Source organism: Callithrix jacchus, chromosome 8 (assembly GCF_049354715.1).
Source record: "Callithrix jacchus isolate 240 chromosome 8, calJac240_pri, whole genome shotgun sequence".
Lineage (NCBI taxonomy): Eukaryota > Metazoa > Chordata > Mammalia > Primates > Cebidae > Callithrix > Callithrix jacchus.
In genome coordinates this window covers 52,753,970-52,770,789 of record NC_133509.1, presented here as the reverse complement: position 1 = coordinate 52,770,789, position 16,820 = coordinate 52,753,970, and the positions used below count along the sequence as shown (strand labels likewise).

Sequence of the window (16,820 nt, the reverse complement as noted above, 5' to 3'; positions counted from 1 at the left end):
ACGACTTCCATGACTCTTATCACTTAGGAAGTTACAAGGGTTTTAGAAGTTCTGTCCAGGAGCCAGAAGAAGACCAAATATACAGTATATTTCTCATTATATCAATATCTCACACAACTAATACTTTGGTATAGATTCCAGACTGCTATGTAGGGAAGCTCTGTTTGGTAATGATCCTGTAGTCCTGGTCAAGCAAATTCTGTAGATTATTCTGGGCAAACTACAAAGCTCCTGAAAGACTGAATCCAAAGCCCTGTCAGCTCCACTTTTGGGCCGTGGGGTTTCCAAATATTATATGGGACATGCCTATGCTACAAAGTTATTTGGTTTTGTATCTGAAATTAATATTTAACTGTGTGTCCTATATTTTATTAACTAACTCTGGCAACCCTAGGTATTACTTTTGAAACAAGATCCAAATGTATCAAATGTGTGACTTGCCCTTGGGTAGCACCTATATGTGACAAAACTGCAGTCACCCTAGAGTTCCCATTTAGAACGTGAATATGAAGAAGTTAGCCTGAAGGGACAGTTTCTTATGTTCCACTGAACTAGAAGCTACCATTAGCCGTGCATCTCAGGTCCTACAGCACTTTCAACCAGATTTATCAAAGGCAAGTGAATAGAGTCAGAGACCCTATTCAGAGTCTGAATAGAGTCTGAAGCACTGGGGCCTAAACTTCTTATAACAAGTACAGTATCCTGACGATTCCATTGGAAAGGAATGCTCACCGTGGAGAATAGTTTGTAATGTGACAAACAATGGGCATGGGTGGGTAGAAAAAACACTAAAAGAGGTATGGCCTGAAATTGAAAACAAAGATATGAAAAGCAGAAACAGGTAAGTAGTTGTTAGGATTATATCCGGGCAGTACTACTCGCTGGAAATAGGATTTTGCATGCCGGCCTTTAAAACACTTTGGGAGGCCAAGGCAGGTGGATCACCTCAGGTTAGGAGTTCAAGACCAACCTGACCAACATGGTGAAACCCTGTCTCCACTGAAAATACAAAAATTAGCCAGGTGTGGTGGCAGGCACCTGTAATCCCAACTACTCGGGAGGCTGAGGCAGGAGAATCACTTCAATCCAGGAGGCAGAGGTTGCAGTGAGCCAAGATCGCACCATTGCACTCCAGCCTGATGACAGAGTGAGACTCCATCTTACACACACACATCCCCGCTGAACTCTTCTTGATGATTCTGATTTCCAAGGCTAATCACAATATCCTTCTCACCTGTGAGGCCCTGTATGTTTTTTACTGAAGTGGCTTAATTGGCTGGGGAAGACACAGCAACCCATTCCAAGTAATTGTATCCTATGAACCTGGATGTAATTACCAAGGCTCCTCCCAATCTTGACTGTCTAAATGGGTAATAAGAACCTCCATGTCTTACTGATCACTTCTTAAAGGCCAGACCCTGCCCTTAGAGGTGTTATTATATGTATTGTACAAATAAGCAAGGGCAAGGGCAGGATTTAAACCCAGATCTGAGTCTAGACCCAAGTACTCAAATGTTAATTCCTTCTACCTCTCCACCACTTTGGACTTACTTGTTTTCTTTTTATTTGTTTTAAATTTAAGAACAAAAGCCATTCATTTAATGGATGGGGGTTAGCTCTCATAATCAGTGGGGAGGATTGAGATCCCTGCTCAGAATTATAGAGCTAGACTACAACCAAAATTACCCCACAGAACTCATCCAGTAACATTCTACACCTACTGATATGGGACTCTAGATGCCTCAGCATGCACCAAGTATCCTGAGTCTTTAAAATTAATGGTGATCGGGGTAATGGATATACTAATTACTCTCTTTTAATCATTACATATTGTATACAAGTCTCAAAATATCATATGTATCCCAAAATATGTATGATATATCAATTTTTAACATTTAAAAAATAAAATTAATGGTGAAACATTGATGAGAATGTTATGAATGCAGGTTCAGCCACTTGCTGCCCGCCAAACCAGTTAGCAAGGTAGCGGTATGGTAAAAGAGTGACTTTATTATAAACCAAAGCTATCTGTGGAGAAAAAGGTCCAGGATCTTGTCTTAATGGAACCGCTACAAATTTCCAAGTGAAAAGGGAGGATTTAAGAAGAGGAAGTTTTGCCACAGAGTATCTTCCATGCAGGAGGTGAGGCAGTACACATCTATGTGACTTGTTCCAGTGGCTTATCTCAAGTTACTGTCACATCTGGTAAATGGTTCTGCATCATCTCATCACCTTGGGCTTGACTGAAGCCTTGAAGCAAGATCTGGGCAGGGGATGGGGGTGGGGAGATTTCCACAGGTGCTTGTATTGTTTCAAGATTTAGTCTCAGGAACATTTTTTTTTTGAGATGGAGTTTCACTCTTGTTACCCAGGCTGGAGTGCAATGGCGCTATCTCGGCTCACCGCGACCTCCGCCTCCTGGGTTCAGGCAATTCTTCTGCCTCAGCCTCCTGAGTAGCTGGGATTACAGGCACACGCCGCCATGACCAGCTAATTTTTTTTTTTTTTTTTTTGAGATGGAATCTCACTCTGTCATCCAAGCTGGAGTACAATGGCCCAATCTTGGCTCACTGCAAACTCCATCTGCCAGGTTCAAGTGATTCCCCTGCCTCAGCCTCCCGAGTAGCTTGGATTACAAGCACCGGCCATCATGGCCAGCTAATTTTTGTATTTTTGTAGGGACGGGTTTTCACCTTGTTGGCCAAGCTGTTCTTGAACTCCTGAACTCAGGTGATCCGCCCACCTTGGCCTCCCAAAGTTCTGAGATTATAGGTGTGAGCCACTGCACCCAGCCAGTTTGCTTTTAAGCAAACATATAATTAAATGCACTAGCAGTGTGATGGGGTGACTAGTGGTTAACACAAAGAAAAAAAGGAAAAAAAGAAAACTTTAAAATTTGGGTATTCAGTTACAGGAATATCAGCAGATTTCAGTCTTTCCACCTTCTTTCACTCCTAAATAACAAACTTCACAGCATAAATTAGATTCAACATCAACAAGTGTGCAGATTGCTCTGTTTTGTGGTGTCTTTGTATTACACGGAGAGAGCTGCATTTCGGTATTGTTTCTATGGAAGCCGACAAAAGAGTCTACCACTTAAAGCCAAAGGCCATAGCATTAGGATATTCATGACAATGTGACTTGTACTTGCAAGTGAAGTGAATTTAGAGATATCAAAGTAGCTTGTTTCCTAAAGGAGTATGTATATTTGTGTATGTGTGAGTACATATGTTAGTGTGTATATGTGTGAAAGAGAAAAAGAATGAGATCATGTGTCTGTTGGTGGTATGATAAATGATCAAGAAATTATCCAGATGAACAGTTAGAAGGGATGAATTATTGATCAATTTGGAAAATCATTTTCTTTTGTTTTGTTCCTTACAAATTCCTCATCACTTTCAGTCATAATTAAGTAGTTGAAAAAAAAATCTAATTTAATTCCTAATTCACATGCAAATTAACCAATTATCTCTCAAATTAGTTCAAATTTGGGAATTGGTGTGGAGGATTGTTATCATGTTTAAATAGAATTTCTATTTTCTGCTAATCACAAAGTTTAATTCTTATATCATTTCTCATACTTCTCTACAAATTGCAAGATAATGGCAAATCTGGTAACAGCTCAGCTTTGTTTTTTTTTTTTTTTGAGACAGAGTCTCGCTCTGTCACCCAGGCTGGTGTGAAGTGGCACAATTTCAGCTCACTGCCACCTCTGCCTCCCGGGTTCAAGTGATTCTCCTGCCTCAGCCTCCCGAGTAGCTGGGATCACAGGCATGCACCACCACAGTCGGCAAATTTTTGTATTTGTAGTAGAGACAGGGTTTCACCATGATGGCCAGGCTGGTCTCAAACTCCTGACCTCAGGTGAACCGCCCACCTGAAAATGAAATATTTGCTTTTTTTTGATCTTGGTAACACTCATTATTCTTATTTCTTGTTCTCGTATTCTGACAAGAAATATCATAGCTGTTCATATAAAATTTGGACTCTTGAGAGTCTGTATTATACTTTCAAAGCCAGAAAGAACAAAGAATAGGACTGAAGTTTATTAAAAATGATGACGAATTTGTCTAGGAATTGTATTTAAGTGAATTGGACTATTGCTGCTAAAATACTTATTTTCTCTAAAATTCACATGATTGTTTTTTGCCCCCTTTGGATGAGTTCCAATTTTTTACCCTCATTTTTGTGTCTCAAAAGCTTTAAGTTCTGTTGGTGTTCACTAGACTTAGAGTGCTGTGAATCTGACATGGTGTCTTCCAACCTTGAACTCTTACTACATTCATCATTTATACTCCATGTGTGTCTTTTAGAAAAGCTTTTTCTCTTCTTCTCTCACTCCAGGATGAAGGTGGAAATTTGTGGTTAAAATTACAATCCCATATGAGCTATTTAGAATTTGAAATGCAATAGCCTTCACATACTAACTGTTTATGAACATTCCTATATTAACATAAAGTTCTGGTTTTTATGGCTCAGTTGTTTTTCTGTTGCCTTTTGGTTTTTACAGATTTTAGTTAAGCAATTCTAATTTATTAGTATCATTATTTCTAAATTGCATTAAGGATTGCAGCTACTCGTGTCTTGCATATGAACATCATAAACTTCCCTCTCCAGCTATAGAAAGTATGTGACTTTGATTCTAGGAATGGTTATAACATTTCTTCAGAACATTTCATGAGACTTTTTAAAGTATTGAAAATGACAGTAGTCCTATATATACTTGTTTTATTTAAGTCTCCAATTAAAATGATGTACCACATGGAGGCAATAGGGAATATATTTCAAAACCATGGAAATGTGGTTCCTCCCCACCACCTGCACATGCTCCATAATAATGATGATCACAGTTATTTAGTTTCTGTGGGGAATCAAGCAAGCAGTGGGTTAAGAATATTATCACATTTAATTATTGAACTGTTCTATGAGTTAAGTATTATTTTTCCCATTTTACACACGGATGCTATCTTGGAGACATTAAAGAACTTGCCTCAAGTAACACAACTAGTGTGTGATTAGTACTATCTCATGTTAAACCCCATTACATCACTCTTCAAAGACATAGCCCTTGTCACTTCCTCTACTTTTTCTCTGCTCTCTCTTTAACTGTTTGAAAATTGATGGGTTGGGTGCAGTGGCTCATACCTGTTATTCCAATGCTTTAGGAGGCTAAGACAGGTGAATCACTTGATACCAGGAGTTCGAAACCAGCCTGAGCAACATGGAGAAACCCTGTCTCTAGAAAACAAAACAGAACAAAAATGAGTCATGCATGGTGGCATGCACATGTGGTCCCAGCTACTCAGGGGGCTGAGACAGGAAGCTTGTGCTGTGGGAGGCAGAGGTTGCTGTGAACCGAGATTGCCCCACTTTACTCCAGCCTGGGCGACAGAGCTTGACCCCTTCTCAAAAAAAGAATTGGATCATAGATGTGGCAATGCCTGATGTACTTTCTCCTTTGTAATTTTAGTGTACTGACATTTGTTGCTCTTTAAATGTCTAAATTAATCATGTGGGTATTAGGGTCAAAGAATCATTACTGATTCAGGATTCATTTGTGACCTTTCTACCCTCTGTAAACTTCCAATTTCAGTAGCCATTTGGTTCTAGGTAACCAAGTGATCTATTTTGCCTCCCTTCCTATGTTTCAGTAGGACAGAAAACTGTTGTAAAATACCGTAGTGTTTTGTTTGTCTGTTTTGGTCATGAAAAGAGCAAACATTTAGAATCAGATGGATCCAATATAAATGCCTGCTTTACTGCAGAAACTTTCATTGGAGAGGATTAGGTTCAAGAAAACTTGCATAAAGAACCTAGCACGATGCCTACTTGGAATAATATGCATGCACTTCTCATCCATCTTCATTTTCTTTTAGGTAAATCTCCACCTTCCCTAGATTTTCTATTGTCCCCTTTAAAAATATTTTAAAATGATACCTGGATCTTTGGAGTTTGAACTAATATTCTCAAGATAACTTTTACTTTAAAAAATTAAAGAAGGAAAAGAAAGTTATAGCAGTAACCATGAACTGCCTTGTTTTACTGCATGAGAAGAAGGTAGTATAAGCAGCCATAGGCATAAATAGTTTAGTAAATTCCAGGGCTTCATCTTTTATCAGGAGCATGTTAGTCACAATGAAATGCTTTCTCCATCGACTCCATGCTTCTGCTGTTATTAGTCATATCTAACAGCAATATTATTCCTTTGCTTTGGAAAAGCTCAAAACTCTTTAGAAACACATCCCAGGAAATTCTGTACTTTAAAGACTGCTACCCACCAGCCTTCATCCCCCACAGCTTCACAAGTCACAGCCTTTCTCTCCCCTTTTACATCATTTTACTTTGTCATCAACATTAAATCCATTTCTAGGGAAACTTTGACACTGGTTGGTGGAACAACCCAGTCCTAGAAATATTTGAGAGTAGGATTCTAACCAGTAATGTAATAACTGTTTCAAACTTGATTTTCATGTCTGTAATCTTTTCTTTTATTTGTAATGAAGCAGCACCTTTGAAATCCAATGAATTGACCCAAACCCAAAAGTAAATAAATGAATAAATGTCTAGTGCTCTGCTATTGAGGACCTAGGCTTACTCACTGTCTCAGAACAGTCCTTCCCCAAAGAAGGGAAAATCTCAGTGCTAAGGCACTGAGTGTCATTATCAGCATGCTTCAGCAGAAGATTCTTGAGAAAAAGATGGAGGAAACACCAAATTCATGGATTTTTTTTTTCTCTCAAGTAACTGAGTTAGTTTAAAAATCATGTTGCAGCTTGGGAAACAAAATAAAGAACACGGCAAACTTTGTCACCTTATGCAATGGCCGCTTGAGAAAACTTTACTCACTTCAAGTTTCACTGATGGAAAAATCCAATCCAGAAAGCACTGGCCCTGAAACACCCAAAGGGATCCCTTGGAAGAATTTTCTTTGGAGCTCAATGTCCTTGCGGCATGGCTGCGGCTGGGGCACACAGAGGTGTGTTATATATAGTCCCTCTGCCCAAGTGCATATAAAAGAGGGAGTTGGGAGAAGAAAACTTCCTGCTTGGACTGTTGATCAGTAAATATTGTTTTCTATTGAGAATGCTAAAAACATCTGTTAGTTGATGGCTGATGTCCCTAAGGAAGTTGTTCTTTTCTTAGGAAAACATATCCTTCCCATATAGTACTTACTGCATGTCAGTCATTGATGAGAGCCAAACACATAATAGTATATGCCTCAACAGTCCATGAAGTAGGTACTGTTCTTATCAGTTTCCAGGTGAGGGAGCTGCAGCACAGGGAGCTTATATATAACTTGCCCCAGGTTAAGCCTCTTGTAGGGGTGGAACATGGTGTGAGCCCAGGACTCAAGGCCCGTAATTTTTTTTTTGAGATAGAGTCTTGCCCAGGTTGGAGAGCAGTAGCACCATCTTGGCTCACTGCAACCTCCACCTCCCAGGTTTAAGCATTTCTCTTGTCTCAGCCTCCCAAGTAGCTGGGACTACCGGCACACACCACTACCATGCCCACTAATTTTCAGTCTTTTCAGGAGAGATGGGGTTTTGCCATGTTGACCAGGCTGGTCTCAAACTCCTGACCTCAAGTGATCTGCCCACCTTGGCTTCCCAAAATGCTAGGATTACAGACGTTATCTACTGCACCTAGCTGAGGGCCTGTTCTTAACTCTGCACACTGCCCCTGTTTCTTGATCATCACAAGATTACATACCCACTGCTGTCTTCCTTTCTTCCAGCTTCACAAGATGTCCCAGTCTTTCTCCTTTCCTTTAGATTCTTCTGGTTTGTTATCAGTATTCAACCCATTTCCACAGAAGCTTTAATACTACCCAGTGGAACCAGTCTTAGAAATATTTACTCTAAGACTTTAAAACAGAAAAAAGGACTTAATCACTGGGGTGGATCCTTGCAAGAGGCAGATGCTGCCTGTTTTCTTTTTAACCAATTAGTAAAAACAGTTGCAGGCTTTTGATAGGCTGACCCAGAGAGGCTGTGGTAAATGTTGCATTGGCAAAGAAACACCACAGCATGAAGGCAGGGAAAGTGCTACAGAACTAGAAGTTTAAGGGTATCTCTGGCTTTGTCTTTCCTGTGGCCTTATATTCCTGTGAATTAGGTAGAAGCAGTAAGGTGTTGTCTCCATTTCAAAGATGTGGAAAATGAGCATAACGAAGATGGTGATCAGGAAGAAGGTAAGATCCTACAGCATAGCAGCAGGGTGATGTGATGTGGGTGAACAGGAGATACGACCCCTTGTTTCCCATCTGGGTGCTGCACTTGAGCAGTGTGAACTGTACCAGTTGTTGAGCTTCCATTGATCTCAAATCCATCTTTAAAACAAAAGGTCAAGCCAGGCCATGAGTGGTGGCTCAAGCCTGTAGTCCCAGTACACTGGGGGACCGAGGCAGGCAGATTACTTGAAACCAGGAGTTTGAAACTAGCCTGGGCAACATGGTAAAACCCCATCTCTATAAAAAAATACAAAAATTAGCCAGGCATGATGATTATAGAGTGCACCTATAATCACAAGTACTCAGGAGGCTGAGGTGGGAGAATCATTTGAGCACGGGAGGTCAAAGCTGCAATGAGCAGTGATTGTGCCGCTGTACTCCAGCCTGGGCAACAGAGCAAGACCCTGTCTTAAAAAAAAAAAAGCCAAGCTGGATAATTTCTAATAGTTCTAAGGTTCCATTTAACCTTCCAACCACTTGGTTATACCCAAAGTATTCCATAATCTTGTACTCCTTTTATACAACACTTTATTCATTTTGCATTTTTTGACTCCTTGTGATGTCATAATTTCCTCAGCTCTCCCCTTTTATCCAAAACTCCATTTGTCGAATTAAAACACACTTCCTGAACCAAAAACCCCGGTCTCCACCCATTATCCTACTCATGTCTTTATTCAGAGCTTGCTTATTTTTCCCAGTCCATTGCTGTTAACTTTTTTCTCCTGTGGAAATCGTTTCCCCACTCCGAATTTATTTTTACTAAGTTTAACTCCACTTTCTACTTCTTGTTTCAAGCAGTCTTCACATGAAGCTATTTGAACTACTTTAGGAAGCTAGAAGCAATTAGTCATTAAAAATAGGCCTTGAAGTTGAAATAAATTGGGCAAGGAGAATCATGACAATGAAGTACTCTAACAGTGAAATGCAATCCTGTTTGCTTTACTTTCACCTTGCCTTTCTGAGAATGTGGGGTGAATTATTCAAACTGAATAATATTGGGAAGTGCTACAAAAAAATAAGGGGGCCCTTAAGAAATTTCTTTCAGACAGTGTCCAATTTTTGCAAAATGATTTTAAAAATTTTTTATTGCTGATTTCCTAATATTAGGAAGATCAAGGAGCTAGGCTGTACTGCCTGTAGGTGACAATGTGACTTTTGTTGCAATTGTTCTTATCTCACTAAGTTTCAACTTATTAGACTGATGTTCTTTTTTTTTTGAGAGACAGAGTCTTGCTCTGTCGCCTAGGCTAGAATGCAGTGGTGCCATCTTGGCTCACTGCAACCTCCATCTCATGAGTTTAAGTGATTCCTTGGCTCCGCCTCCCAAGTAGATGGGATTATAGGTGCCCATCATCACGCTTGGCTAATTTTTATATTTTTGGTAGAGACAGGATTTTGCCATGTTGGCCAGGCTGGTCTTGAACTCCTGACCTTAGGTAATCCATCCACCTTGGCTTCCCAAATTACTGGGATTACAGGTGTGAGCTACTGTGCCTGGCCCAAACTGATCTTCTTTTTTGTCATGAGGTACAATTGGTTCCAGCTCCAATATGTCTTCCAACTGAGAGGACAGTGAGATGAGAGATACATGAAGTTTCCTAGTAAATAATTCTCCACCAATACTATGCTCACATTTTAAAGTAGCTAGGTACTGATTGTTTTTAACAAAAGAGTTATAACAGAACATCATGTAGGTCAAATGCTACCTATTTTTCACTTAGAGTGAAACTATTTTTTGACCTAGAGTTTTCCCTCCACATACTTGGAAGATCGATCCCCCATGTATACCCAAATCCACTCACACTCAAGTCCCACAGTAGGCCCTGGGAACCCACTAACAGGAAAAGTTGAAAAGTCAGCCCTTCATATATGCAGGTTTTGCATCCCATGAAGATTGCATTTTCCATCTTCTTTTGGTTGAAAAGAATTTGTATAGGTGAACCCATGCAGTTCAAACCTGTGTTGTCTGTGGATCATTTTTAATCTGGCCTTTTGCACAGATGTGGCTGTTAGAGAGTTTATGTGTCTTGATGTTAGGACAAAAGAGAATCAGCTGAGGTAGTAGTAGGTTGTAAAAGACAAATGTCTTTGCTTCCACTGGTTTTGTGTAGTAGGTGCTTATTTCAGCACAAAATTAGATATTGAGATAATGTCCAAAAGAAGTGATTATTTTCCTCTCTGAAAATGTTAAAGCTTTAAAGAGATTCATTTGTCAAGATAAATTTAGATTGAATTTGTAGGTTGCTTATTTGCATATTATAATCTGAAACACTCTCATTCCCTGAGTGACCACCAATGGTAACATTTCTTATGATCATGAGAACCAGTGGCTTGAAAGGGTCAGTGTTCAAAAGATCTCTTTGAATTACCGTGCTCCTCTTACTCGTGTTCATATTTAGATGGTCACTCCTGGCTCTCATTCAAAATTGATTTAGGTCCAGCTATTACTTTTAGACTGAGCCTGGGGGATAAAGTCCGTGGGGGATACAGTCTATAAACAAAGAGTCTCCTCTTTCTAAATGGATATCCCCAACTAAACTACACGTTTCATGAAGGTGGAAGGCAGGGGTATCATCATTTTTATGTCTTCACAGCCACATTCATTGTTGGTGCTCATTAATTACATTGGATGACTATGTCTTTTTAATAGAAATCATGCTTCATAAATAAAGGAGAATGGTAGGAAAACTGGAAAACCTTGACATGCTTGAGCCCAGGGGATTCTGTGTCTCTTCTGTGGTAGGTAGTTAGGCCAGCTAGGTTTACTGGAATTTTTGCTTGATTTCTCCCTCTCTTTTTTTCCCTAAGAAACATTTGTAGATTTTCCCCCAAGTTACAAAGGAGAAAAGAATAGTCATCCTCAGTATGAGTTTGGTGGTGTGTGTGTGTGTGTGTGTGTGTGTGTGTGTGTGTGTATGAAGTTTGTCTTCTGTATCATTTAAGAGGATACAGTATATTTCACATCCCAGTTAAAGACTACCAGTGAACTGGGCTAAAACCTTTGCACATCAAGACTCAGCTGTGCGTGGTCTTCTATTAGGGAAGGAAGTGGAGCTCTGGGCTTTAGAAGAGTGGTTGAGAGTGTGGATGCTGGAGCCCAACTGCATGGATTCCAATTACAGTTCCACCATTCACTGTTTCTGTGGACTGGCAAGCCATTTAATCTTTCTGTGCCTCAGTTTTCTAGCAGGAAAAAGAGAATAATAACAACTCATAATACAATTGTTATCTGTATTAAATGAGTTAATATATGTGGAGCACCTAAAACTGTGCTTGGCATGTAGTCAACACTTGAATATTAGATGATGTTATTCCCCACTTACTGGCTGTGTAAGTTTGGCAAGTTACCTTCTCTCAGCAATGGTTGCTTACCTTTTAAAATGAGCCTAATAATACCTTACTTACCTAGAGCCAAGGGGATGAAATAAAATAATCTCCTGGGACCAAAGACTTGATCCATTTTCCATGAAATTGTGTTGGCACCTATGAGTACTGAGGGGATACTGAAACTGTATAATTCTGCTCCATGCCATGATGTAGAAGCCAATAGCCACTTCCAGTTTCTGTTTCATTTTGCCCAAATCTATAAAGGGGCCTGGAAGCTTATTCCAGAAATCCATATTAGTTATGTCAGAGAAAATGGAGTCTTTTCAGTTGAAAAAAAACAGAAAAATACCAAAGATCTGCCATCTCCTACTGTCCCCTGCCATGCTAGAATTGGATGATCTGCATTGCTCATAAGAAGACTGATCTTATGATCTTCGGTGATGATTTCTTCTTTCTACAGTCTTGAAGAAACAGATGTCTGATTTTAATCAGTGGGCATTTCCTCTTGACAGGAAGCTTGTTCAGAGACTTAATAGACACCATTGAATTTTTCTTCAGTGTTCTGATGGCTTTTTGATTAAGTGTGCATCGGTTAATAATCCCCCAAAATACTGTGATCAGGAGCAAACAGAGAAGTACCTGTTTAAAACACAAGATCAAATCAGGGTTTAGAAAGTATTTAACTTTCCCTTAGTGGTTGGTGGGATGTAATGATAGGTACCTTTTTTATTTGTGTGAGGGTTCCTTTTGAATACATTGCTAGAAATGCATTTTTGCAATCAGAATGTCTCAATATTAATACTTACAAACACTGTTTTTAGTACTGAGGAACATGGCTCAAGTTATCAATGTGTGACACGCAGCCACCCCCTCTTGCATTATCCTTAGGGTTACCATTTCCGTTTCGCAGAAGAAATTGCTGTTTATGTTTAACACTTGACCACAGTCTTCTTGAAGCTTTTGTCAAAGAGAGCTGGCAATTACTGTTAAGCCAGTTTGACTCACCTCTTCATACAGAAGAGTGCCCTGCCAGGCACTCACTGCATGCCTACTGAATGGGACTGGATTTGAAAAACACGAGACCTTCAGGTAGATGGGCAGCTGTCCCAAGAGGCAGCTATGCAGCTAGGAAACAGGGCTGCAATTTTCACCCCTGTCCTTGTTGCCAGCTTCCCAGCATGTAAACAAAGTGGTAGAAACTACACTGGGCTGGTACTTGAAGGTTGTTTTGTCTGTCCTGTTTTTGTTTAGGCAAATTGGGTCTGTGATAGAGATCTGACTGATAGAGACTTTTCAAATATTTTTCCCTTTAGGGGAATGTGGATCCTTGGGGATCTTTGATTTGTTTTGTCTAACAGGGCAGGTTGTGTGTTACACTGTCCCAAGCCAGGTTTCATTTAATTGGCTGGGGCACTAAAGGGGAGAGGGGTGTCCTGCTAATGCCAGGATTCTAAGGAAGCCAGGAAGTCACAACTGCTGAGCAGAAAGAAGCCTGTGGTTGGCACAGGGAGTATAGAGGGTAATCATTCCTGCCGAGCCTGGGCTGTTTACTCTGCCACCCTGTTGCTGGTGGACACTGGGCGTGGTGGGCGTGCTTGCTTAGTACCTGTTTGTAGAGCACTGAGACATCCAGGGCAGAGCTAAAACAGCAGTCACCTGAAACCAGTCCTGTAGGTTTTCCCTCTCTGGCTTTAGCTGTGAAAATCTGCATTCCAGATGAAAACTGCAGGGAAGCGGAAGAAAGCACTTAAAAAAAAAAAAACTTCAAGGGCTGTAAATGAACTGCTTTGAGAATTCTGGGTACTTTCAAGATGATCCATTGGTTTCTCTAGTTCGTTTCCTTGATTGTGGCATTCTAAGTGGCTGCCGATCTGGGTGTACTGCTAGTTTTTTGGCCTGGGCAGCACAGGACTCTCTGATCATAATCCCGATGAAGAAGAAGGCCTGTGTCAGAAGTATTTCAGTCATTTTCTGCTGATTCACTTCTGATTCCCTTAGGCTGCTCAGGGCAGTGGCTAAGTGCCGTCAGGATCAGCTTGCCGGCTCAGCACTTTCAGAAGCCTTCACTTGCTCACCAATGAGGAAGTTGAATGCCACCAGGAGAACCGCCAGACTGGGGCGGAGCTCCTCGTGAAGTCCTGGGCTGGGATTACAGGGCAGGCTGACTTTCCCTATGACAAAAAGGCTTTTGTCCTCGGGAATAAATACGGAAGTTTCAGAAGAGCAGCCTCCCTGGTGTAGTAAGGTGCGCGGCCTTGGCTGCTTCTGGGCACAGACTCCACGCACTTTTCACAGTTGCCTGGGCGCACCATCATTGCACAAACCAGGACTGCCCAGTGACCTGAAAGACACCAAGTCTGTTTGCTGTTCGGCTGACTGCCCGACTCCCAGGTCCTGTTGCTCTCGGTCCTGCAAATTAAGAGCAGATGGAGTGGATAAACTGAGAGAGCAGGAGAAGGTAGCACAAGTCAGACTTCCATCAAGGGCATTACTGAGACATGGAGAACGTTGATAATTCTCTGGATGGCAGTGATGTCTCGGAACCAGCAAAACCAGAAGCTGGACTTGAAATGGCTCAGTCGATCCTGAGTAAGTTCTCTATGAAATCCCTGTTTGGATTTACAAGTAAACTGGAATCTGTGAGTCCAGAAGAGGAAGATGCTGTACTGAAAGCATTCCACAGTTTAGACACGGAGCCCACATCCCAGCGGGATGATCCCAGCAATGGCTTGGATCCACAGGAAGCAGAGTCTCCGATTTCACCAGACCTCAGAAATGGTGAGAATATTGCAAGGGTAGAGACAGAATCAGAGGGAAGTCAGAGAAAAGGAGAAGCAGGGACATCTCTCCTTGCTCAAGAGCTGCTTCCACTCTCTACTTTGGAAGAGACAAAAGATGATGTCATTTGTGTTCGTGGGACCCTTGTGCACACTACCAGTGATTCCGACTCTGATGATGGTGGCCAGGAGCCAGAGGAGGGAAGCAACACCAATGGCTCCAAGTCCCCTAGTGTTGTTTTATCTGAGCCATCTCAGGAGTCTAAAGAAACCCCAGGAGATTTCAGGGAAAATACTGTCACTGGGGAAATGAATGGTGCAGAGCTCTGTGCAGAAGATCCTCAAAGGATTCCATTTGAGACAAGCAGCAGACTAGAACCTGGCAATGTTGGTCTTCCAACAGAGCATCACCCCAGCCAGGGCCAGGAAGGAGAAGAAGGATCCCAAGTCCTACCTGCAGTAACAAACCAGAATTTGAGTGTTGGTGTTACTGAGAGTGCCTCTTCTAAAAAAGAAGTCTCTGGAGAGAAGTCATTCCAGCTTCCAGCTTTTTTCAGTGGGCTTCGTGTGCTGAAGAAGGGGGCTAATGCTGAGAGAGGAGAGACCATCACTGAAATTAAACCAAAGGATGGGGACTTGGCTTTGCTCAAATTGACCCAGCCTGTGCAGAAGTCCTTAGTGCAGGCAGGGCCGCAGACAGTGAAGAGTGAGGATAAAGCAACTGATCCAAAGGCCACTCCCACTCTCCTGGAGCAGCTCTCTCTGCTGCTCAACGTTGACATGCCCAAAACTGAACTGAAGGGAGCAGACCCTGAGTCGCCCAGGAAAGAAGAGATGGGCGGCAGTTCTGACCAAGAGAGCCAGAGCAGCCCTGGAGAAGCCCAAACCCAGGGTGGTGAAGTCAAGCCAAAGCCACCAGAGACAGCCCTGGAGGCTTTTAAAGCCTTATTCATCCGGCCCCCCAGAAAGGGGACCACAGCTGACACCTCTGAGCTGGAAGCTCTCAAGCGCAAGATGAGACATGAGAAGGAGTCGCTAAGAGCTGTGTTTGAACGGTCCAAGTCTAAGCCAGCGGATGGCCCCTCTGATTCCAAAAATGTATGTAGAATTGAGGTTTGCATTTTATTATATAATACGGTGCTACTGTATTTCTTTCCAGGTTTCCTCCCAAAGTGAATCCTAGTTGCCTGTTGGTGATTCTTTTAGGTGAAAAAGGATTATAGTCAAATTATATTGTCCTGTAAGGAGTACAGAGTTAGACAGAGGTGCTTTCATGCATCCTGATTTTTATCTGGAATATTACAAGAGGGATGTACACAAAGCTGTGCAGGTAGGAAAGGGTAACTGTCACTGGGAGTTTAAATGTTGATGGTAAATAAAACCAAGTAGCATGAGGAAGTGATGCAATATGGAAGTATAGCCCAGGTTTACAGGGTTTCCTCACCACTTAATTATACCTCTACGGAAACTATATTATTCCTTTGAAAGTCTGCCATTTGGCAAAAAGTGTTTGTGATGTGATTAGAGTATTCCACATTGGTTGGAACGCTTCCGGATTGAGCACTGGATTTAGAATGAGACCTGAGTTTTAATTCTAATTCTGCCATTTACTGGCTGGTTAATCTTGATAATCTCCAAGCCTCAATCTCCTCATGTGCAAAATTAGGAAAATAAAATAGTTATATGGTTGTTAAAAGAATTAGATGAAGGCAGTGCATGAGAAGCATCTAATTAATGGAAGCTGTTATTACACAAAACTAACTCAGGTAATTTATAAAGATGAGTAAGTACCTGTCCAGTAGATCTTAAATGATTATAAGAACAATAAATAGAATTTCTTGCTTGATATCAATTCAGTGTATGATTATCATCCCCTCCTATATGTTTAAAATGCTCAGTTAAAATGTTAAAAGTGAAAGTCTTTGGCAAAATTTTCTCAGATTGCAATTAAAAAGTAAACACAATGCAGCATTGTCCTAATTGTAAAAATCAACCCATATAAAAATAACTTGAATATTAAGGTAATCTCATTCGTCTGTGTATAGGAAAAGGAGAAATTAGCAGTGTGGAATGTTTGAAGAAATGTGTCTTGGTCTCTTGCTGATGTTCCTGAAATTAGTCTTTATATTAAATAATCCCAGAGTTTGGGATACATGCGTAAACATTCCTGGAAATGTACTTCAGTGTAGTACATTTGTGTCTGTTTCTTTAGGCCAAAGTATATTTGTGCTTTTTCAAACAATTATATAATAAAAATAATCTTTTAAGGGTTGTGTAATACATACTTATCCTCAAGATTTTGTTGTTGTTTTTTAAATTTTTACCTCAACTGATCATGTTACACTTCTGGAAAAGGATTACACTATAGTAAGATATCTGAAATTATAGTGAATGAGAGCAATGTGCACTAGCCATTAAAATTAACTTCATAATTAGGGTTAGCATGTCATTTTTCAGGAATTAATTGACTCTGACCACATTTCACT

The 16,820-nt window shown here is 40.9% G+C and overlaps 1 protein-coding gene across 12 annotated transcripts in view; it reads left to right on the top strand.

Moving 5' to 3' along the window:
- The window catches only part of FMN1 (formin 1), a 415,109-nt gene that overhangs the window by 111,309 nt on the left and 286,980 nt on the right, over nucleotides 1-16,820 (top strand). The window contains exon 1 of one of the 12 annotated variants that reach the window (XM_009005609.5): nucleotides 13,775-15,432. The exons of the other annotated variants lie outside the window; for them this stretch is intronic. Coding sequence (XP_009003857.3) covers nucleotides 14,056-15,432 — 1,377 coding nt within the window. The 5' untranslated portion in view covers nucleotides 13,775-14,055. Of the gene's footprint in view, nucleotides 1-13,774; nucleotides 15,433-16,820 lie in introns of those variants that run through there. 12 annotated transcript variants of the gene reach the window in all.